This window comes from Camelus ferus, chromosome 18 (genome assembly GCF_009834535.1).
Source record: "Camelus ferus isolate YT-003-E chromosome 18, BCGSAC_Cfer_1.0, whole genome shotgun sequence".
Taxonomy (NCBI): Eukaryota; Metazoa; Chordata; class Mammalia; order Artiodactyla; family Camelidae; genus Camelus; species Camelus ferus.
In genome coordinates this window covers 36196683-36219145 of record NC_045713.1, presented here as the reverse complement: position 1 = coordinate 36219145, position 22463 = coordinate 36196683, and the positions used below count along the sequence as shown (strand labels likewise).

General features: G+C 46.0%; 1 protein-coding gene across 1 annotated transcript in view; it reads right to left on the bottom strand.

Annotated features, from left to right (window-relative positions):
* Positions 1-12: 12 nt before the first annotated feature.
* The window catches only part of PDXDC1 (pyridoxal dependent decarboxylase domain containing 1), a 44839-nt gene continuing 22388 nt past the window's right edge, over positions 13-22463 (bottom strand). Inside the window, exons 9-23 of the mRNA XM_032460990.1 lie at positions 20782-20866; positions 19819-19867; positions 19566-19667; positions 18574-18699; positions 15162-15212; positions 10103-10166; positions 8300-8385; positions 7231-7336; positions 5573-5744; positions 4828-4946; positions 4455-4576; positions 3417-3509; positions 3237-3333; positions 2283-2387; positions 13-1789 (exon numbers count right to left, since the gene is read on the bottom strand). Of these exons, the coding sequence (XP_032316881.1) occupies positions 1548-1789; positions 2283-2387; positions 3237-3333; positions 3417-3509; positions 4455-4576; positions 4828-4946; positions 5573-5744; positions 7231-7336; positions 8300-8385; positions 10103-10166; positions 15162-15212; positions 18574-18699; positions 19566-19667; positions 19819-19867; positions 20782-20866 (1619 nt within the window). The 3' untranslated portion in view covers positions 13-1547. The remainder of the gene's footprint in view (positions 1790-2282; positions 2388-3236; positions 3334-3416; positions 3510-4454; positions 4577-4827; positions 4947-5572; positions 5745-7230; positions 7337-8299; positions 8386-10102; positions 10167-15161; positions 15213-18573; positions 18700-19565; positions 19668-19818; positions 19868-20781; positions 20867-22463) is intronic.

The following is a 22463-nucleotide window of genomic DNA, read 5'->3' as shown; positions in this document are numbered from 1 at the left end:
TGAACTCACTGGTAACAATTTCAAGAACCTTTATTGAAACCAACATTCAAATAGTATCTCAAGGGTGAAATGGTATTATTTCAGCAAAATCAATTTTAACAATTCCAAATATATAAAAACATTTAAAAATCAATCTTGTTAAAGGTGATAATTTCCCCTTCCCCCATGTTATCTATACTTCATTGCACCAAACAAACAAGGAAGACTTTGTTTAATCATCTGCACCAAGGAAAAAAAAAAAAGACAAAAATTGCATTTTGACAAGTGCCAAATGTCAGAAATCACATCAAATCAGAATGTAACTATAGGCCTAATGTGGTACGTAACTAAGGCTCCCAACACTACAGTCCACTACCCCAGTGTGAAGTCCTAGCATCTTAAGGTCTCCCGTAGCTTGATTCTGCTGGACCAGAAGGCACAGGGCCATCACCTATGATAAACGAAGAGATGCAGTGCTTTCGGAAAAGTAGAAATGGGCAATAATTAAGGGTTTACTTCCGATTATTTCAGCAGTAGTCTGGTTTGGTCAGCCTGAGGAAGATTACATCCGTGGTTTTCATTTCTGAGTTGGGCCCAAATGGGTGAGCTGCTCCCACATGAACAGGTCAAGGGGGCACTTATTTCAGGATTTTGACTTAACTAGGTGCCACACAGCATATTTCATATGAGGCTCTTAAGAGTAGCATTTACTGGGTTTTCAGATATTAAACACAGAAATGAGTACAGTCTGTGCTTGTGCCAATTTAAAAGCTTTACCAGTATTTAAAAATATACACATATATATATATAATATGGTCAGGAAGAGTCTTTACAGTTACCCTTGATAGACAAGTCCTTTACCTTGTTTACAAACAGTATATAAAGGGAGAGATGGACTTGTGGCCTAGAGGTGAGTCACAGACAGTGTCGATGGCCCCGTCACAACTCGAGCGGACACAGTCCTTACGTCTCCAGGGGACGTGGCAGTTGGGGACGGCAGGAGAGGGCTTCTGACACTCTTATTTACAATCCCACCGAAACCCATTCTCCTTCAGGCTGAATACAATCCAGCTGTATATTGCAACCTGATTAAACTAAACACCAAGGAAAACAGATGGCAAAGAATGCTGTTTCTCTCCTCTGCAGCAGGACAACGGAGGACCCGGAGAGTTCTAGAGAAAGCTGTCTTACCAAAAAGTTATTATGTGCAACCTAGTAACTTCTTACACTTACATTTAGAAAGACAAGGACAAGTGCTTCAAGTGGCAGGCACTTGAAAGTCTAAGTGTTCTTTGTGAATAAAAAGTGTTTATGGTAAACGGGGGAAAAATGGTCTTACTACCACCATTGGGTAGACAGAAACAAGTTACTGATCTACATACCCTTAAAATTAGACAACTACCCTCCCAGAAGCCTGGCTTTCAGGCACATATTTGTGCAAAAATCCCAGTTAAGCACAAATAACGGTAATTTCTCTTGTATTAGCATGTGGCACGGTTCACATTTTCAGAATAAATTCATCTTCCCTGAAACAATATTCAGTACAGTCTCCAAGCAAACACTGAATTTTATCTCAGGCTCTCGGGCTCTTCTACCTGTGGCTTGTCATCGTCCGGGCGCTGGGCCCTGCTCTGGGCGGCGGCGGGCTGCTCCGCTCCCGCAGGGGCGAGCTGCTCAGGGCTGTCAGCCTCCGGGGCGTCAGGCCCACCGGGCAGGTGCTCCGCCTTCTCTAAGTCTTCGATGTGACTGAGTGAGCTGGTCTCACTCACAGCATCTGAGCCTCTTAGGGATCTTTTAAAAGGCTTCTGGCCTAGAGAAAGATCAACGCACAGCACTGAACGCTCAGATAGGACACTTCTGCAACAGACGCTGTGTGCTGTCAGCACCGCTCTATTCAGTTACAGCTGCTTCAGCAGGAAGCCCTGGGATTACGGGCTCGGAAGCATTTAAGTGACGATGCTAACGCAACCTCAGCACGAGTGACTTGTGAGGTAACCCCGGTCACGAAGAGCCCAGGGCGGGGAACACCGGGTTAAACAGACGCCGGCTCTCCAGGCCCTAACTTCACCCTTGGAGGGCTACAGAGGTGCGTCTCCAAGGCTCTGGAACAGTTACAGGGACAGTGATTGCTGCTCTTACACGAAGGGAAATAGGACTTAGGGTTCAAGAACCAAGAAAACAAATGCAGGCAGTAGTACCAAACGGGGGAAGGCTGTCACGTGACGCAGAGGTCTGTCTTCCCAAGAGAAATACAACCAGTTGTTTCCAGCGTTAATGAACTCAGACATGGAGAGGTAACGTACCTGGAAGCCTCTGCTTAGTGCGGGTGCCTGAGGGGGTCTGAGGCGGCGTCACTCCCGTGCCTTGTGCTTTGTAGACGTATGTGTGTTCCGTGGACTCCAGGGAGCCTGCCGGGAAGAGAGGGGGCGGGTGTGGGAGCTCCTGGCACAGGCTGCCCTGTTCCCTCACGAGCTTCCTGCCGGAGACTCCGGGTCCCCCGACCCCTGCCGGGAACTGGAGGGAGCCACCTCGCAGCTGTGCTCCCGGGTCCCGGCCCTGCCGGGTGTTTCATCCTCGTCTCCCCGGGTGTCCTGTGAACATGCGAAAACAGCCAGCCAGCAGTGTGGCCAGGCGGGCCTGCGGAGCCAGGCCCAAGGGGGAAATGTCCTTTAGCAACAAGGGACCGGTGCCTCTTTGCTAAAGGCTGAGGCGTGGCAAGCTGAAAGTCAGACTATCTCCTGCTGTCACAGGACCCTGTCATCATTTCCTGGGGAAGGGGCCACAGGAAAGGAGAAGCCTGTGGTTCCATATCTTCCTCAAATCCCACCAGCTGGCAATACTTGCTGGTTGCCTGGTTTGAAATAAAATGTCCCAGTGCTACAATCTTTTACTTTCCTCTTGCAAAGGCAGCCCTTGGCTGGGGGCAAAATACGAATGAGGACTACAACAGTAACACTGAACCAAAATGTCCAAGACACACTGCCCTGAGGATCAGAACAGCTGGGTGAGCACCCTGGGCTCTGGGTGGGGCACGGGGGAGTCTGCTGTGGGCGGTGCGTGTCTGCTTTCGGGCTGTCGCAGCTGTTGGGGCAGGAGAGGGAGGACTACAGAGTCTCGGGGCAGATAAATCTCGTCTCCGCACACAGATTCCTGGCACAGGGCCCAGTGACAAAGCCCGGGACACACCAGTGTGGGATCCCAGGGCATCTGGTCCAAACTCTCACGGTGAAAGAGACCCAGGAGGAAGTTAGTCCTACCTGCTGTTAAGTTAAACGTTCTTCCCTTTTGTGAAGCTTGCACTGGAGAAAACCAATTCAGCACGGATCCTACCACAGGGATCTGCCGTAACACCCCCTGCAAAACATAACCACTGCTCAAGACCACTTGCCGAGACGCCCAGCCTGACGCCAGCTGGGGAGTCCAGCCCGGAGCCTCACCTCTTCCAGAAGTCGCTCCTCGTTTGCCTTTTGCAGCTGAACCTGAGCTTCCTGAATTCCTTTCCGAACCACTTCTGTCATGTTTTCCAGAAGCTGTGTTAAGACCAAGAAAGGCATCACTTGTCTAAGCTTCTTGCTGGGGGCCTGGAACTATTAACATGACACTGGGGACATTTTTCAAAAGTCTGTTGGTAAATGGAATTCTGCACTTTTAAATGTAGTTCAAAAATAGAAAATCAAATAGAAGAGGACCAAATGCTGAAGGAGGCCTCGGCAGATGAACCTCAGTGACCAGCCTCATTTGCCAGGGAGCACAAGTAACTGTCCCCATGATCTGAATGTCTTATCAACAGAAAACAGACACATGCTCAACATTGGGGCAAACGGAGTCAGGAGTGACACAGGCAGGTCTGGAAGAAATGCCAGGAAGCCCACTCAAGAACGAATCAAGCTGGGTCGTAGGCTCATTTGGAATTCCCTTCTCTTTCCCACTCTATGGCCAAAAGTGAATCTCATGGTCTGGGGGCATGTCTCTTCTTTGCTTCATTCCCTCTTCTGAGTGATTTCTAGCGACTCAAATACCTGGTGTGGAGAGCATCCCTTAAGCCTCACAGCCTGGTCCTCCATCCCACCCGGCCAAGAGAAGCAGGCCTGCTACCAGTGGGAAGTTCCGTCATGAGAAGCATCTACCTCCTTCAGCCTGAGGACCAGCTCCAATCGGGAGCTCTTCCCTGGCCTTGCTGGGCAGAGATGCGTGCATCTTCCTAACCGCTCAGCCTCCCCTAACTTCCGTCCACAGCCCTGACTACCTCACCTGCTTATACGTGTCTCTTGCCCCTGCTGGCTTGTGGGTTCACTGAGGGCAGGGACAAACCCACCTGGCACTCCTGCCCAGCACAATGCCAACCTCCCAGGAAGCCTTGAAAAACCTCTGGGGAAAGAACGAGTGAACAGGCACTGCTGAGGGTAGCATGGAGCCCAGCCAGCTGCCCAGGGGAAACCCAGGAAAGGGCTGAGACCCTGACAAGTCTTACAGACCCTCGAGTTTTCCTCAATCTCTCGGGCCGTGACTGCGATGGTCTCCACTAGTTCGGAAACATCTATGTCATCACTGGCCATGCCGATGTAAACGCAGCTCTTCACACTTCTGTACTCAGGGCCTGCGGGAAGAAACAACGGACCGACCTGGCTCCCAAGTCCACGAGCCGGCCCCAGGCCCGCTCCCTGTACAGCAGCCCAGGCACGCAGGAGCCTCCCCAGGCGGGGTGAGGAGACGGGGCAAGAGGGGCCGCACGGGGGAGGGAGCTCTGGGGCCCCGTGGAGAACGCAGCTACCTAAGAGCCCACCTCCCTGCAGTCAGTCGGGACACGGCCTTTCAAGCTCACAGTGAGCTTAGAGAAGGAGTAATTACCCATTTTAAATGTAAGGTCAGATTCCAGTTCGTTTAACTTTTTCAGGAGTCCAGCATGGATTTTCTCCCCTTCTGGATCTAATTTCAAACTGCTTTTATCATCATTAGCATGTTCATACCTATAAACAACATCAAATAACAAGACTTCAATCTAAAAGACCAAATGTCTCTTCAGACCCGGGACGACAGGAGCAGAAGCTGCTGGAGGGTACCAGAGCGCGCTCTGAGACCAAGGGGCAGAGGCGCCTCGAGGGTCTCGAGACCAAAGCCTTTCAAGGGTATCTTAACGAAAGCCCAAGCCCCCAGGCCCACGTAATGCGAACGCAGAGGCCACGTCAGGGGTCCTGCCATTTGCAGGAGGAATGGGAGACTTTCCTCACCCTGAGGGTGCGGAAAGCACCACAGGAGGGAGCTCGCATGGAGTCAGGGCAGAGAGTTTGCTCCCACCGCGAACCGGGTTCTTAGTGACCTGCAGTGCCCCGCACACGTGGAGCGCCACCACGTGGCAGCGGGACACCCTGTGCAGTCCTCCTAGTAACTTCCACGTTCGCACAGAAAGAACACACAGCGACTCGGACTTCACTGCGTACACACCGGGCCGCTGTGCCTGCTGCTCTGGGCTCTTGGAAATGCCCAGAACATCCAGGTGAACTTCCATCAAACACGCACACTGTGACTACACATATTCATTCTACATTTCTAAGCTGCTCCACAAAATGACCCACCCATGGTCTTCCTACCGTACCTGACAACCCCTATTCCAGGCCAGTTAGGGTCATCGACGTATAAGAGACCTGCCGTTGCCATCACCTCCTGCTTGAACTCCTCTCGCAGCTGGCATGTGCACGTCAGGACCGGCAGCTTGCTCTGGATGCAGGCTACGAGCTGATCCACATCCTCTCCCCGAGTTCCTAAAACTGAAAACGTTCACAGGACGTTAGGGAAATGCTTAACGAGTGGCTGGAAACGAGAAGGCAGTGTGCCTACTTGCACTGTCAGAAAGTCAACAGCCCTGGGTACATCCAATTAGCTGGAGCGGAGGAGTGAAAAAAAAAAAGTCACTAAACCCAGATAATGAAGAATCAGGTGTTAAAAATTCATACAGCTGGCTGCTCAGGTGTAGACACAATTTTTTCTTACACAGAAGACAGAATTAGCCTCTCTGATTTAATACATAATAAAACTCTACGTAGAAATCAGATTCTTTTCATAGAAAGACTCTGCTTAAGTTATAAACATCGTATCACAAGTTAGAAACAGAGGCAACCGCACAGTCCTCACTCTACAGTAACGTCATGGAGAAAAAGAGGGGTTTTAGGGGGCTGGGGTGGCAGGACGGGCAGCGTGGTGATGACGACAGGACCAAGTTGGCTCTGAAGGTCGGAGCTGGAGCGGCCTCAGGGTTCAGGTCTCTGAGTCTCGGCCACAGGACTGCGCCATCACTTCCGTTGATTCCAACGCTGTCTGCGGTCTCACTAGGCCTCACTACGTGCTGCCTGGGGTGTCCACAGCCAGCTTTTCCAATTTTAGAGGCCGAGCCTGTGGGGCTGGGCCCCCTGCACAGCAGGAGCAGAGACCCCTGGAAGGTCTGGAGGCCACCGGCCATCTTCATGAGGGCTCTTCTTTGCAGGACAGTTACCTGCACTTCTCTACTTTGATGCCTTTGAGAAAGAATCTTTCCAAAAATGCTGAAAACACCTCATGAAAAGCCATCAAACATTTTCTGAACATGTTTAAATCATCTCAGAAAAAAGCACAATCAGATTTTTAATGCATCTCTTTCCAGCTGATTTTTAGGCGCCTCCTTGGTGACACGCCAAGCACTTTCACATACGTGGTCTGAGCTGAACCTTCACGTCACTGCCGTAAGGTGGTGGGAACAGGTCTGCAGAGAAGAAACTTGCTCCAGGTTCCTTAGGTACGAAATGGCTGAGAGGGACAAGAACCCTCAGGACTTTGTCATCAAAGTCCACGTACTTTCAGCTACACTGCTCTCTGAAACGTCTACAGCAGCCGCTCTCAACCTTCACTGCCTACTTGATGCCTGGGCTCCATTCCATGTAGACTCAGTAAACCAGAATCTCTGCAGGTGGGGCCCAGGCACTGGGAGTTTTCAAAGCTCCACAAGTGATTCTAATGTGCAGTCTGGACTGAGAACCACTGAACAGAAAACGAAGGGTCACCGGATGTGAAACACAGGAATTCAAGTGATCTCAGAAGTCTTTCAGAGAAGTCACACTGGAAGGCTATTCTACCTAAACTTGGCCCAAGGGAAAAGGAAAAGCCTCTCGGGAGAGAGCAGAGTGTCACAAGGGAAAGCGACCAGCCCCACAGCCTGGACTGTGACAGACAAGTCACTGGTGTCTCAGAACAAAGTTGAGGGCAACCATGGAGACGGCTTACCTGCCGCTGTCATCAGAGGGCTGAACCGCAGGCACGTGCCCTCGACCTCCAGATCCATGACCGTGAGGCCACTCGCCGGCACCAGCTGCTTCAGCTCTTCTCCCAGCTGCAAGGGGAGGGGCGGAATGAACACACTCCCCAAGGAGGGGGCCGAGTGTCCCTGGACCTGCCCTCGCCCACTCAGCCCAGACCCAAGAGGCTCATTTCCTTCAATCTTTGATTTTCTTTGAATGCTTCTGGCAACTTCTGTAAATTTTACATTTTTTTTTTACTAAAAAATAAAGTTCACTGTAGGAAAATCTAGGAAATACTAGTAAACTAAAATAAAATAAAAATTACCCACAGTATACCTCTGAGAAACACCCACTGTTGACATGGTATTATTCCCCATCGTGTGTGTGTGTGTGTGTGTGTGTTTTCTGTTGTCATAAAACATGACACTCTCCATGCTGCGCAGTAACCTGCATTTTAGAAAATAATTTACCATGGCCGCTTCCTTTCTGCTGTAAAAAGGCAGCTACATGGTTTATAGTGGCTCTTCTGACATCACTGCACGGATGTAGCACAACCTATCCACCAAACCCCTCGGCTGGGCATGTCTGATGTTTTCGCTAGGAGTGATACTGCTGTGGTGAACATCTTTGCACTATTCAAAATATTCTTTACACTCAAATCCTGGAGGTATAACGTCAGTGTCAAAAGGCAGCCACAGCACAACGCCTTGGCTCCGCATCACCAGACTGCCGGAGGTGCGCGAGGTCTGGCTCCTGAGCCTTGTGGCATCAGTCACCACAGACGCTCAGCCGAGCTCCAAAGCGGCCGCACCGCAGGCCACGCTCCGCGTGTTGCGGTGCAGCCTCACAGAGCGGCGCGGAGACCCGGGGAGCAGTGCTGAAAGCACCCGCCAGGAGTCCTGCAGTGCGTGAGGCAAAGGTCTGCTTCTGAAGCCCAGGACGGAGCCCCGGGCCCTCACGGGAGGCTCCTCCTGGGGGTTTCTGATTCCCCAGCCACGACCATGTGTATCCTCATCATCCGGGTGGAGGAGAAAGCACAGCACAGCTGTTCTTACCCAGCAGTTCAGCGCATCACAGGAGTGCCTCTCCCGGCCGACTGCCGAAGGGGTGCTGGGCACCGGGGCGGCTTTCAGTCCCGGATCTGCCACAAAACACGGAAAGAGGATTCACCTCCCAGAAACACGGCTGACCAAAACACACACCCTCCAACCCGTTTCACTCTGCTCCCAACATCAACCCAAGAGAAAAGTCTCAAATGCTACAGAAATCAGAAGTGTATCTCACAATGAATGGATGAACAACATGTGGTCCATGCATATGACAGAGTACCACACAGCTGTACGACGTAAGGAAAGTCTGTCACGTGCTCAACACTGACGACATTAAACTAAACGAAATAAGCCTGCCACAAAAAGACAAACGCTGCATGGTTCTGCTTATACGATGTAACCAAGTAGTCAAATTTCTAGAGATAGAAAGTAGAATGGTGGGTGCCTGGGGCTGGGAGTGATGGGGGTCATGTGTTTAATGGGCACAGAGTTTCAGTTTTGCAAGGTGGAACTCTGGAGAGCTGCCTGTACAACTCTGGGGAGAGACCTAACCCTCCTGAAGTGACACTTAAAATGGTTATGGTAGTAAGTTTGTGCTTTTTTTAACTACATTCAAAACATTTAAAAAATGTGTATCTTACAGAGGATTTAAAGTTTTCACCTTTTTTTCTTATGAAAAATATAACACTTGAATACATTCACACAAACAGAATTAATTTGATTTAAAAAGTTTTTCTTTCAAGGAATTTTGAGAAGAAATCAAAGTGTAAAAAACTAAGTTACCAACTAGGCTGCAAGCACTGTGCACTGTGCAAGGGAAATCAAAGAGCCCAGAGGCTGGCTGGGCTTCCCAACACAATTACCCTCCTTTCTCCGCGTGGTCTAGATGCCTGCTCGTGCCAGGCGCCGTGCTAGGCACGTGGCTAAGATAAAGGCAGACGCGGTTTCTGTCATGTTGGTGTTCACAGTCTACTGAAGAAACAGCACAAAGGAAGAAATGAAATCCCCCTACGTTGCTGTTAGCACCGTGAAAGAGCTGGGGGGTCATTCTGGTACTGCGTGAGGGGGTCACGGCCGGCAGGACAGACCGGGAAGGCCTCTGTGAGGAGGTGGATACTATGGAGACCTGAATAGGTGAGAAGGAGCCAGAAGAAGAGTGAAAGGAACAGCCAGAGCAGAGGTCTTGTGCTGGGAAAGAGCGGAGTGTTCCAGAAACTCCGAGAAGACCAGTCTGGCTGAAGCACAGTGAGCAAGAGGGAAAGGGACCTAAGAGGGAGTCAGAGAGGAAGGCTAGAACCCTCATCCCCCCTCACCCTAGCCTGGACCTTATCCATGTGGAAGAGTAAGACACCACAGGCTTCTGGGACAGCATGTGGAGAACGAGCTGGAACGGGGTGTGCAGAATGTACCGAAGTGAGAGGTCCGGTGAGAGGGGACTGGCTGCCCCGGACTAGGCAGCGGGCACCGGGGACAGCCTTTAAAAGCAGAGACTCCTGGATCCAACCCACTGAATCAAAGTGTCTAGAAGCAGGACCCCCAACTTGATTTACAAGGGACTTGCTGCCCTTCATTCCAGCACTAGTCCAGGGCCTGGAGTTTGGAAACTGCTGTCAATCACAGGAAACTATCAGTCAAATGTTAATAAGGCAAACAGGTCTGGAGTTTGGTGAACATTATAAAACTTTTTTTGAAATGATGGCAAGTTTAGCAACAAAAACATTTTGGGCTATCTATTTAACTTGAAATAGTTTAAAATTCAAAGCCCTTAAACCCAAAGAGAAAAATGACTCTCTTTTTAAAATCACCTACCCGAGCCTGGTAATTCCTGGAAAAATCTGAACACCACCACTGGAGAAGTGAGCTCATCTTCCACCTGAAAAATGCAATCTGTGGATTACCAAGTAACAGGAAATCCCAAACCCCTAGAAAACGAAACAGTGAGCTCAAAAACTAGGCTACATATGCTTTACTTTCTTAATAAACACAGAAAGTTCAAAGCTTAATTTCAGTTGCTAGAGAAACAAAAATCAAGGGTTTGGTAAAATTCTTAGAAATAATTATAAGCCTGTCCCGAGAATAGATGGCTGAAATACAATATCTGACACTGACACACTGAAAATGAAAAAGCAGGAGGAAACATTCATAATTACAGATAAACATGGGTCTGACATGAAAGACCAAAGACGACAAGGAAGAAGTAAACTAGAATCAGAGTTGAGAGTCAGAATTTTTAAGAATCCAGAAATGTTGCTACCACAAGCAGGGCTGACTGGAACTTCTTCTACTCATAAAAAGGAACAAGTACTTGCCCCTCACCTTGTAAAACTCTCCGAACAGGATGCAAGTCCTACTGGCAATGTGGATAATCACAGTCTAGAATTGCATCTGTGTGTTTTCTAAAATCACTGACGCGGTACTTATACTTGGGACAGGCATCTGACAACTGACTTCACTGACAGACTTCGTAACATGAAGACATCCCTGCATTAAGATCAGCCAGCAGTGGGCTCACGCCCCCCACTGAACACACGGACAGTCGGCCATCAGCTTCACCGTGGGGTCAGGACACAAAGGGAGCGGCAACGCCCTTGACAGACTGTGGCATCTGAAGTGGGCCTGGGGTGGGGGGAGTGGGGGTGATTCAGCATGTGACAATGCCAGTGCTACAGCTCTAGTCTTCCAGTCTGTTTCCCAAGGCTCTGCATGTGGTGCCTCGCTCGTAGGGCCACAGCTGGACGTGCTGCTGGGAAAGACGGAAGTCGCAACCCAAGATCTTCTCTATTCAGCTTTTCAAGGGAACAGTGGATGTGATTCATGATCAAGCAAGATGTGCATTCAAATCTGCCCATTATTTATTGAGCCAATTCCTGTGCTTTCATCTCTATTATCTCTTTTAATTTTCACATAAACAAATAAACCTACTACCTTTAAAGTTAGAGGAGTTTAGTATGTATGGGGAGCGGAATAAGCCCAAGAAGGAACTGGGAACAGTGACAAAATTCTACACCCACCCCCCTGTTCTCAGTTAGGATAAGGCAGGATGACTTGAGTGCCAAGACTTCTACAGTCTTTTGTTTCTTATTTCTTTGAGCTCAGTGGTCTCAAATGTCAGGGTGTGTAAGAAATGCTGTAGAGGGTCATATACGTAGAATTCTGGTGCTGGCAACATGGTAGGCCAAGCTAACACTGACGTCATCAACTCTAAAAACCTGAAATGCTTGATTAAATATAACCAACAACGAAAAGAAGTTCAAATCACTGCTAGGCTCACAAAAAAGGCGAATCCAGAAAGGAGAGAAAACAGAAAGAATATTGGACGCTGCGCTGCACGGGCTGGGGGGAGGGGAGCACACATGGGACCTGGCACTTGGCTTTAATGTCTGAGGTTGTGGGTTTTTAAGCCCACGTGAGGGATAGTGCTGAGTTTACATACAGCTAGGGCCCTTGAAAAACACTCCTTATGAAAAGACAGAGAGAAAAACTCAACCCACTCATCGGTAAGAAAGCTTAACTCTACCTAAGGCTCTGTATAGAGAGAAAAGAATTCTCTCCTGAGAAATCAAAGCATCAGGTGTGCACCGCACCCAGGCTCGATGTCCTCTGTGGTGTAAGACTCCTGAAGTTGTGAAGCCAACATAACAAACAGACCTAGGCCAGTCACACAAGAAAAAAAATATCTAGCTCCTGACAGAAAAATGTCCACACACACAGGGAGCAGGAGTCAGCAGACGCAGCTAAGCGGACGATCTGTGGCCCCAAGAACTGAGACACTGAAACAACCATCGGAAACAGACCACCATAACTGTGCTAAGCAGAGGGCCAGAAACCTTTTTTTCTTTTAAGATAATTTTAAAAGAGAGAATAACTTGAAAAAGAACTAAAGAGAGTATCCTGAAATGGAAGCGAGGTCACCGAAAGGAAAAATGCAGTGAATGGGTGAAACAGCACATCAGATGCAGCTTAAGGGGAAACTACTGAACTCAGAGGATGTGAAGGGATGAATGCACTAGAAGGCAGCAGAGATGGAGAGATGGACGTGTCCAAGGGACCGACGGAAGATGGAATGAGGAGGTTCCATCTGCAGCTAACTGGTGTTCCAGAACATACGACTAGAGAAAGAGGCCATATTTGAAAACCTGAATTTTTAGCATTGAATTAAAAAAAAAAAAAAAAAGGAAAAGAATCCTCACGTTAAATAAAGACAAGTCCCAAGCAGGATTTAAAAAAAAATCTTCATGTGGATAAATCATGGTGGAAGTGGCAGAATACTAAAGCCCAAGAAAGCCTTCAAAGTCAGCAGAGATGTAAACACGGAGCCATGTTCGCCGCCCCATGGAGGCATTTTGGGATTTTCAGGCACAAGGGTGACAATGGTGAGAGTTTCCCCTTACATGCTGACTTTAGAGGGTAATCCACGTGCTGGGTGAGAGTCCAGGAAAACAACGGCCTTTTCAGAATGCAGCTGCAGACGAGACCTGAATTGGTGCAGCCATAAGGCAGGTCACGAGCACCACCCCCGGTCCTACAAGAGGCCTCGGAGCTGGTGGTGGTAAGCGGGCGAGAGGGCATGTGTTTCTGGGACAAGAGGAGCTCCTGAAGGGCTGTCCAGATGGGAGGGAAGCAGCCCTGGGGGCTTGGAGGAGGAGTTACTGCGCAGCAGAGAAGCTGTTCTCGGGTTCAAGTCCTGGCTTTGGCCCAGACTAGTTACGGGACTCTGGACACACAACTAATCTGAGCAACAGAAATACAGATAGAAACCCTGGCCTAGAGACTTCCTGTGAGGATTCGTGGGTCAGTATCTCTGAAAGCTGCGGCGAGGAGCAAAAAGACATTTAATAATTACTTATGTTTTATGGTGCCCTGCAATCTTCACCTTGCTTTCCCATACATTATCTCATATGCCCTCCATAACAAGCCACGGGGGCAGGATGAATTAATTTCTCCTGTAACTGACCTAAGATAGGATGGCCACTGGTTACGAACACAGGATGTGGAGTGTCCATCCCAGCCTCCCGCCTCCTAGCTGTGCAGCCTGGGCGCTCACCTCACCTGTCCGTGCCTTACTTTCCTCACCAGTAAAAGGGAACAACCACTGCGTCCAACTCAGATTCGATGTATTTATTCACACTTGAATGCCTACTCTATGCCAAGTACACTTGGCACAGGACGTAAAACTATGAAGAAACAGACAAAAGTCCCTGCCTTTACAAGCCTTCTACAGGGAAAAACAGACAATGAACAGATACATAACATGATTTTAGGTAGTAGTAAGTGCAATGAAGGAAAAAAAACCCAGAGCAAGAGAGTGATGGGTGGAGGTGATCATTTGAACTCAGATCTAAAGGATAAGAAACCAGTAATGAGAAGAATTAGGGGAACAGTGTTTCCAGGTAGAGGGAACAGCATGTACAAAGGAGACTTGTGAGGGTTAAACGAAATAACGTATGTAAGGGATTTAAGACCACGTATGGGACACAGCAAGCATTTTACAAACAGCAGATGTGATGGTGGTGGTGGTGGTGATGATGACAACAGATCACTGGCAGGCCACAATGCCTCACAATGTCTCACAATGTCTGCCAGTAACTGCATCCCTACTGAGAAGAGCAGCCATGGCAGGGTTAGGCCTGGTTCCTACGTGGCCTTACAAAGATGTTCCAAACCAACTGGTGATTAGTTAGCACCATCAGATTCTCCTGACTGAAGAATGAGGAAGGACAGGACATGAGGAGGAGCCCAAGTAGGCTGAGCAAGGGAGGGACGGGAAGTACACAGGCCTAGCACTGCCTCGATCCCTCCCGGCGTGCTCATTCCAGTCTATAATTTAGGTCTTTCTGTTTGCAGTCAAAGGAGTCCAACCAGCACACCTCACTGACAGCTGAGCTCACAGGCTTATGGAGGGCAGAGAGTGAGTCAGTGTCACAGGGCCCCTGTGGTACTGCTGAAACTGGAACCCAAGTCTCCTGACTTCCACTCACCCCGCTGCTTCTCCAGCGGGCCACTCTACTCTTCCAAGCTTGGACTTGAGTTTCAACTCAGGCCAACTGAATAGCTCCAAGCTTCTACTCAGAAGGCAATGCAGAGCAGCCCCCATTCACAGCTGCTTAAACCAAACCATGTACGAAAGTGGAAATAACCTGTACTCACATGAGCCCCAAATAAACTCAAACATTAGTTTTAAACTTGACTGTACCCTGCAGAATTGTCAAAGAAACACCAGTGACCCTGTTTAAATTAGAATTGACTTATACATTTTCTGAAATTCTAAAATGAAGCAAAACATGAAAACATTCAAATCTGAACTAATACTTGATTATCAGCCCCCTAAATCCTCACTTCCTTGTCTAGTTACTGGCCTTAGGGTGCAATCTCTGACAGATGCTGGTATCTTTCAGGAAGACACCAGCGCAAGAGAAGCAGGGCCATCTGCTTTTCTCTGCCTTATTCCCCTTCCTGAAAATGACAACTCTGGTGTCAGAGGGTTTCAGAAAGAGTAGCCCAAAGCACTCTACGAGACAAAATGATTTTTCATTTCGGGAAGATGGGTGTTCTAAAAATCCTTGGGCAGGTGAAGTCAATGATGTTTATTACCTCTTCGTGCAATTATGAATTTTAACAGAATAAAAACTGCAAATGGATTCTATGAAAAGCACTGCAGGTGTTCAAACAGTATATGAGGCAAATTTCTAGGCTTTCTGCTAACTGTATAATTAAGTCATCAGTACCCACATGATTCTCTCCTAAACAATGTGGTTTTTCTGGAGCTGCCACAATTCCACTGACAGGCATAAAATCTGGAGAAAATCACTCTATGCTGCTAAAGTTAAAAGTTATTTACTTTTAAAACAGATCAAATTATATACTATACCAAGATTTTGATGTGGTTCACTTTCTTCAAATTTTCTTGCAATCGCTGACTCTGCAAATGACAAAAAAATAGCTTATGTAATTTCATTAGATAGACACAGTATATTAAGAAGCAGTTTTCATGAGGGTCTTTGCAGGTCTGCAAACAAGAATCTCAGGCAGATAAAGTAAAGCTATCTGTGACTCAGTGATTTCTAAGTTCAGCTGCCAATTTTGACATTTCAACATCTGCAAATGTTCCCCAATCTTTCAGTTATACGTTACCTTCAGTGGTTCAGAAGAGCTTTCTCTGATGAGACATATGTAAATTTGTCACACCAGCAATATAGGTCATTCATTCAAAACCTACTGAGTGCAAGGCAACAAAAGCAAAATTGAACAAGTGGGATGACATCAAACTAAACAGCTTCTGCACAGCAAAGGAAATCATCAACAAAACACAAAGGCAACCTTGGAATGGGAAAAAATACATGCAAACAATTCATTTGATAAGGGGTTAATATCCAAAATATATTAAAAAAAACTCATACAACTCAATAACAAAAAACCCCAAACAATCCAATTAAAAAATGGGCAGAACATCTGAACAGACATTTTCCCAAAGACACACAGATGGACAACAGAAACATGAAAAGATGCCCAACATCCCTAATCATCAGGGAAATGCAAACCAAAACCACAATGAGATGCCACCTCACACCTGCCAGAATGGCTATTATCAAAAACACAAGAAATAGCAAGTGTTCTCGAGAATGTGAGAAAAAGGAACCCTCATGCATACTGGTGGCAATGTAAACTGGTGTAGCCACTACAGAAAACATCTGGAGCTTCCTCAGAAACTTAAAACATGTAACTATTATGCAATCCAACAATTCTGAAGAACATGAAAACACTAATTCGAAAAGAAACAGGCACCCCCGTGTTCACTGTAGCATTATGTACAATAGCCAAGACATGGAAACCACCTAAATATTCATCAATGAATGAATGGACAGAGATGTGATATGTACACACACAAAGGAAAACAATCAGCCATAAAATGGAATGAAACCTTGCCACCTGCAACAACATGGATGGACCTGGAGGGCATTGTGCTAAGTGAAATAATACAGACAAAGACAAATACCGTATGACCTCACTTACATGTGAAATCTAAAACAAAACAAAGCTCATAGCTACAGAGAACAGACTGGTAACAGGTTGCTAGAGGAGGGGGCTGAGGGTGGGTGAAGGGGACTGAAACGTACAAACTTACAGTTATAAAGTAAGTCATAGGGATCTAATGTACTACGAATATAGTTAGTAATTCTGTCTTAATTTTAATACTGTATTGCATATTTGAAAGCTGTTAGGGGAATAAATCTTAAAGGTCCTTATCACAAGAAAAAACACTTCTCCATGACTCTGTGTGGTGATGGATGTTAAACAGACCTACTGTGATCATTTAACAGTGTATACAAATATCAAATAACCATGATGTGCACCTAACACTAATGTAATGTTCTTTATCAATTATACCTTAAAAAAAAAACCCCAAAACTACTGAGCGCAAATGTGTGCAAGGCACAGTACCTGCTCCTTGGAGGAAAAGCAAAGGTAAACGAGAGTGCACAGCACTGTTAACAACTGCTCAGGAGCATGGGGTCTGGAATAACCGCGTATGGGTTCAAAACCTGGCTCTGCCACTTACCACCTCAGCCTCTCTGTGCTTCCACTACCTCAACTATAAAATGGGGGCTGACGGTATTTATCTTAAATGAGCTGACATACGTGAAGTGTCTAGAACAGGGTGGGCATTATATAGATAAGGATGACCATCATCATCATGTTAATACCTCAATCCTCATTCTCTCACCATGGGGACAAGATAATATATTATCTCATGGGGCAGGGGGTCACTAACAGTTGTACACTGGAAAACCCATCATGGAAACTAGCTCTTTATCAGTGGACCTTACCGTCTAGTGAAGCTGTAGGGATCAAATGAGACACCGCATCTACAGTGCTTCAGTGTGCCTGGCACTGAGTAAATGCTCCGTAACTGCTTCCCATGAAGATGAAGATATGGCAGGGAGGAATAGAGGGAGGAGGAGGATACTGATTTTTGCTCAGGGAACGCATGGCCTGATACAGACCACCAGGCGTGAAGGTACCCAGAAGACTGCGCCTCCTAACCCTCCATGCGGTTTCACGCGTGCATTTAGCAGTGGTGGGTCAGCGGCAGGGCGTCAGTCAAGTCCTCAGGAACGTGTGTATCAGCTACAGTGTTAGCGGCAGGAAGATGCCAGAGCTGCAGAGATCTCAAGGGTCTGGTAGTTAATGTCATCATTATTTTCCTGCACTTGCTAAGCCAAAGGGGACTGAGTAACTCTCCCTGGAGTGCCCAAACCTTCTCCAAATTGACTAAGTTACTACGGTGATGAAAGCTTCTCCTTCTGAAGAACCAAAACTCAAGATGTGAGCCAACAGCTCAGTGAGAAATGTTTTTAAAAATATGCTTCTGTAAACATAATGAATATAAATCTTAGTATTTCTTAATGTAAAAATGAAACTACTTCATTTAGAATGTTTCTATTTCATTAGAAACTAATGTTAGAATGAACTATCCTAACATTATGAACCAAAGGATTACTGCTATAGTCATAAGAAAATACTAACTTTTCTTAACCATAAAAATCACATGAGGAAGTGCCAATTCCACGAATATATTTAAAACAAATATTTATTTTTAAACCTGTCTGCATACCTTACTAAATGATTAGGCACTACTATAAAAGTACGAACTTTATAAGTACGAACTCATTAAGTCCTTGCAACAATCTTCCATTACATCATCACCTCTATTTTACAGGTGAGAAATCAGAGGTACAAAGGCGACATGCTTTAGACTTGGTAGAACTCAGCTCTAAAACTGCTTTCTCAACTACAGCATAATTATACATTTTTCACAATTAGAACACCTCAAATACATAATAAGAACTGTCCCTAGAGCCTTGCAATTTGGGAACCCCAGCCAGCTGGTGTTAAAAATATCTTCGCCATCCTTACCCGCAGCCCCAACCATCACATTCCTTTACCCTCAAGGGTCAGTCAGTCAGGTGGAAGGTTTATCCCCGCTTCTGCATCCTTCTTCACTCCTTGGCTGTCACCTTGTGACTTCTTTTCTCATCGCATGCTGACACCACATTAATTTAAATCTGATTTCATTTGAACACAAATGCTGGGACAGCTCCAGCAGTCTCTCCCAGAACTTTGAACAGGAAACCTATACATGCAAGGCAATTAATCTGCTTGCTTATGAGAAGAGAAATCCAGACAAGGTATTGGATAGCGAGTAAATCGATGAAGTATTTTTCTGTCTGTGTTTGTCAAGGAATATCTGTGATTCATTTAAACTTCAGGTTTTCACTCACCAACTGACAGGCATGCTTAATCCTCTCCACAATCCCATCAAGTCCCAAGTATTGTAAAGACAACCACAGGGGCAGGGCACGGAGTTTGTCTGCTGGCTTATTTGATGTAAGACCGGCAACTAAAGTCTAAAAGAGCCAAAATGAGTTTATTAATCAAAGCCAATGAAGTCACACAGCACAACTAACCAGTTACCATTTACCACGCACTTAGTCTGTGTCAGATGCTATGCCAGGCACTTGGCTTGCATTATTCATTTGCTCTTCCAACAACTCTGTGAGGTAAGTATTCTCAGCAACTTAGCTCAGAGACCTTGCTTTGTCCAAGGGTTCACGGCTAAGGTGTGGCAACACCAGGATGAAAATCCAGATGGGTCACATCCCAGAACCAGAGCCTCTTAGCCATTTAAGAGGCAGCTCCTTCCAAGGCTGTTCTGAGCATCCTCAAGTACCTGGCCATTACCACCTGTGCAAGGCACTTGAGAAAAATCACTGAAAGCTTGTTTTGCACATGCCTATCACTGACTGATCCACTATCAAGAACCACCACTGTGCTTTTAAAAAACGTATCATATTATAAACTTTTAGACAATGTGGATGATGTGTTTTAAGTATTAAAATACTCTGAATCATTAATTCCACTTCTGGGAACCTAGTCTAAGAAAATAATTTGAAACACAGAAAGATGCTCATTATTTCAGTAACAAAAAGTTGAAAACAGCCTTAGAATTATTAAATAAATAGTGGTATTTAAGTGATGGAAATATTATACAGTGATAAAAAGTTCCTCATACACATGGGGAAGTATGGGGAGATAAATAGAAAAAGATATATGGTATAGTTTCAATTATGTTAAAAAAATTTTTTTTTGGAAAAAAAAAGTCACAGAGGTAGCGTCAAGGAAAATTTCAATTTCTCCTTTTTCTGTATCTTGCCCGCAGACCCAACAATGTTCCTCAGCCATCCGCACTGCCTCCCAGTGGGAGCAAGCTTACCAGGGCAGGATCATCGTGTTTATAAAGGGTAACGGCGGGAACAGCTGGCAAACCCAGCCATGGGCCCGGAGTCAGGGTCATGCTATCGCACTTGGTCGCGGCCTACCACAGAGAGAACAACTCCTTGTTAGACTATCAAGATACACCAACCCAGCACCCTCCTCCATTCATAAAAACCGTGAAGAGCCATCAGGGATTAAGTGATTTTAAATTCCTTTTTAAAAACACAGTATTTAGTAAATCAGCAACTTACCAGCACTGACGAGGAGACATAACCTAGAGCCAGTGTTGCCAGATTCACACTGGAAGGAAAAACACACATCTAAGAACTAATTGTTTACTGCTGCTTATTCATGAAATATGTACTTTCAAAAAAACCCCAAAACCAGAAAGTTTGTGTTAATCCAAGTGACATATATTTACATGCCTTTCAGCTATGTTGGTACCTTTTATAACAGCAACATAAAGTGTGGTATACACAAATTTCAGGAAAACCTCAAAAATGAATTTTAATCCAAATACATTTCAGGGGATGTCTTCTGCTTATTTACTGTAATGGGTGTCTCATGTTCTATCTTTGATAGGTATTATTTCCCAGTCATCATTTTTCCCAGAGGGACAGAACTGAAAAGCAATGCACCGTGTGTGACGTGCTGGGAAGAGACCACCTGAGCTGCCCTGCGGCTCCTCCCCACTCTGCTCTCAGCTCCCACAGCCTGCCGGGAAACCACTCAATCTCCTCTCTGAGACCACGGCTTTGCTCCAGAGGTGGGCAAATAACCTAACCATCCCAGTATCACATCTCCCTGGCCACAGTGACTGGATCAGGATGAAACTTCTGCTAGGGCTTCCGACCCTCTGGACACACACCTGGAAAGGTGGCTGGAAGGGCTGCAGCTACTCTGCACCATAATCGGAGAGTCTGTCTACAGGTGGAACCGACGTGGAGGAAGTTCAGCCAAGTGACCGAGGGGGGCGGAAGGGGAGACACTGAGTCGCGGTTGACATTGCGCCTAAGGCCAGTCCTGTCACTAGCCTTCTCAGTTATGTGAGCCAATAACATCTCTTCTTGCTTAAGCCAATTTGGATAATTTTGTCATCTGCAACCCAAAGAGCCCTCAGTGATAAATGTCACGACAGAGTGAGCACCCGGATGTCCGCTCTTCCTGGGCACGCTGTGCAGGGCCCCTGTAGAGCCAAACTCCCCTCCACTCACCCCTCCACGTGAAGCCATATGCCGTACTGCTCACAGAGTTCTTTCAAACGCCCAATCTTATCTGTGTGCCCTACTGCTGCAGTTCCTAGGATAAAACACACACAAGCGGATACTACAAGGAACAAATATTTTCTGAGTCTTTATAGCATGATAAAAGCATCTAAATACGTTATCTCCCCATGAGGGAGGTAACGTATCTCTGATTTTCTTTGTGGACTGGCTTAAAATCAACTTTTGCAAACTGATTTTTCAAGTTTCAGCGTGCGTACTCTTCATTACGTGTATCTATAAAATCAAGCTTGTTCACTGCGTTATTTAAATCCTATATATACTTATTTTCTATCTACTTGATCTGCTGTTTCATGAGAAATATATTCAGGTCTCCCACCAAGATCGTGGGTTTGTCAATTTATGCTTATATTCTATCAATTTTTCTTTACTATTCCCTCATTATATTTCAAAGTTATACCCATAAGCATTCATAGCTATCATCTCTCTAAGCAGATGACATGAATTATTACTAACATGAAAGCTATTTTATCTCACACCAACCTTGCTGCAGTACTTCTGTTCTATTAGCACTTGCCCAAGATATCCCTTTTCCATTCTTACTTTTTGTCGCTTTCTGGATTGTTTTTATTCACGTGTGTCCTTTATAAAAAATACGTAGATGAATCTGAAGGGTTTTTTTTTAAACCTAATTTGAGAGGTTCTTTGTTTTAATGTAGAAAGCCTTCTGAAGTCAGTCTAAATATATTAAACATGTCGACCCATTCCCCTGGTGATCTGCTGACATTACAGGTTTTATTGGGCAGATCCTCCTCACAGAGCATCAGGCCTAAATTTCCAGTAAGCAGAACCCACCTAGTAAGATTTCAAATGCTCAGCAACTTCTTCAAACACGACTAATACAAGTGCTTCTTTTGCAGGGGTTATATGAGGAAAAGGGCTGAAAACTTTTCCCCCCACAAAAATCTGTCTCAAATAAAAAAAAAAATCTTAACTGACTCATAGTTGAAGCAAAATCACAAGTCAACGCATGGGTTGTATCACACGACCCTTCCATCAAAACATAAAAGCACATTCAGGTTCTTTTTTGGCAACGTCTGCTGGCTAACCACTGGGATGTGGACTCCAGTGAGGGCAATGCAGTCAAACTGGCAAATCACTCAATCACACGTTCACTGCAGCCTCTCCCATCCATCAACTGACTGACAGTAAATTGGTTATGTTTCTTTTTTCAACTCACAATGTACTAAGTCAGGCAGGAAGTGGTAGTTTTTCCGCCAGCAGTAAGGTGGACATGTGTCTTTTCTGTTTATTATTTTCTTAAAATAATCAGCTTTACTGACTGAAGTATAATTCACATACAATAAAATCCACTCATTTAAGGGTATGGTTGAATGAGTTTTGACAAATGTATAAAGTGTGTCAACACCGTCACCCTAAAAGCTCCCTCATCCCTCCTGAGGCTTCACTCTTCTCTCTATTCCTCACCGGCTCCAGACAACTCTGATCTGTTTTGTCATTATGTAGTTTTTTTCTTCTTAGGATTCCATATAAAGGGAATCACAGACTATGTAACTTTTTTTAAGTCTGCATTTTGGCCCTTCGCATGCTTTTGAAATTCATCCGTGTTGATATGTGCATATCAGTAGATATTTCCATTTATTAGTATCCCC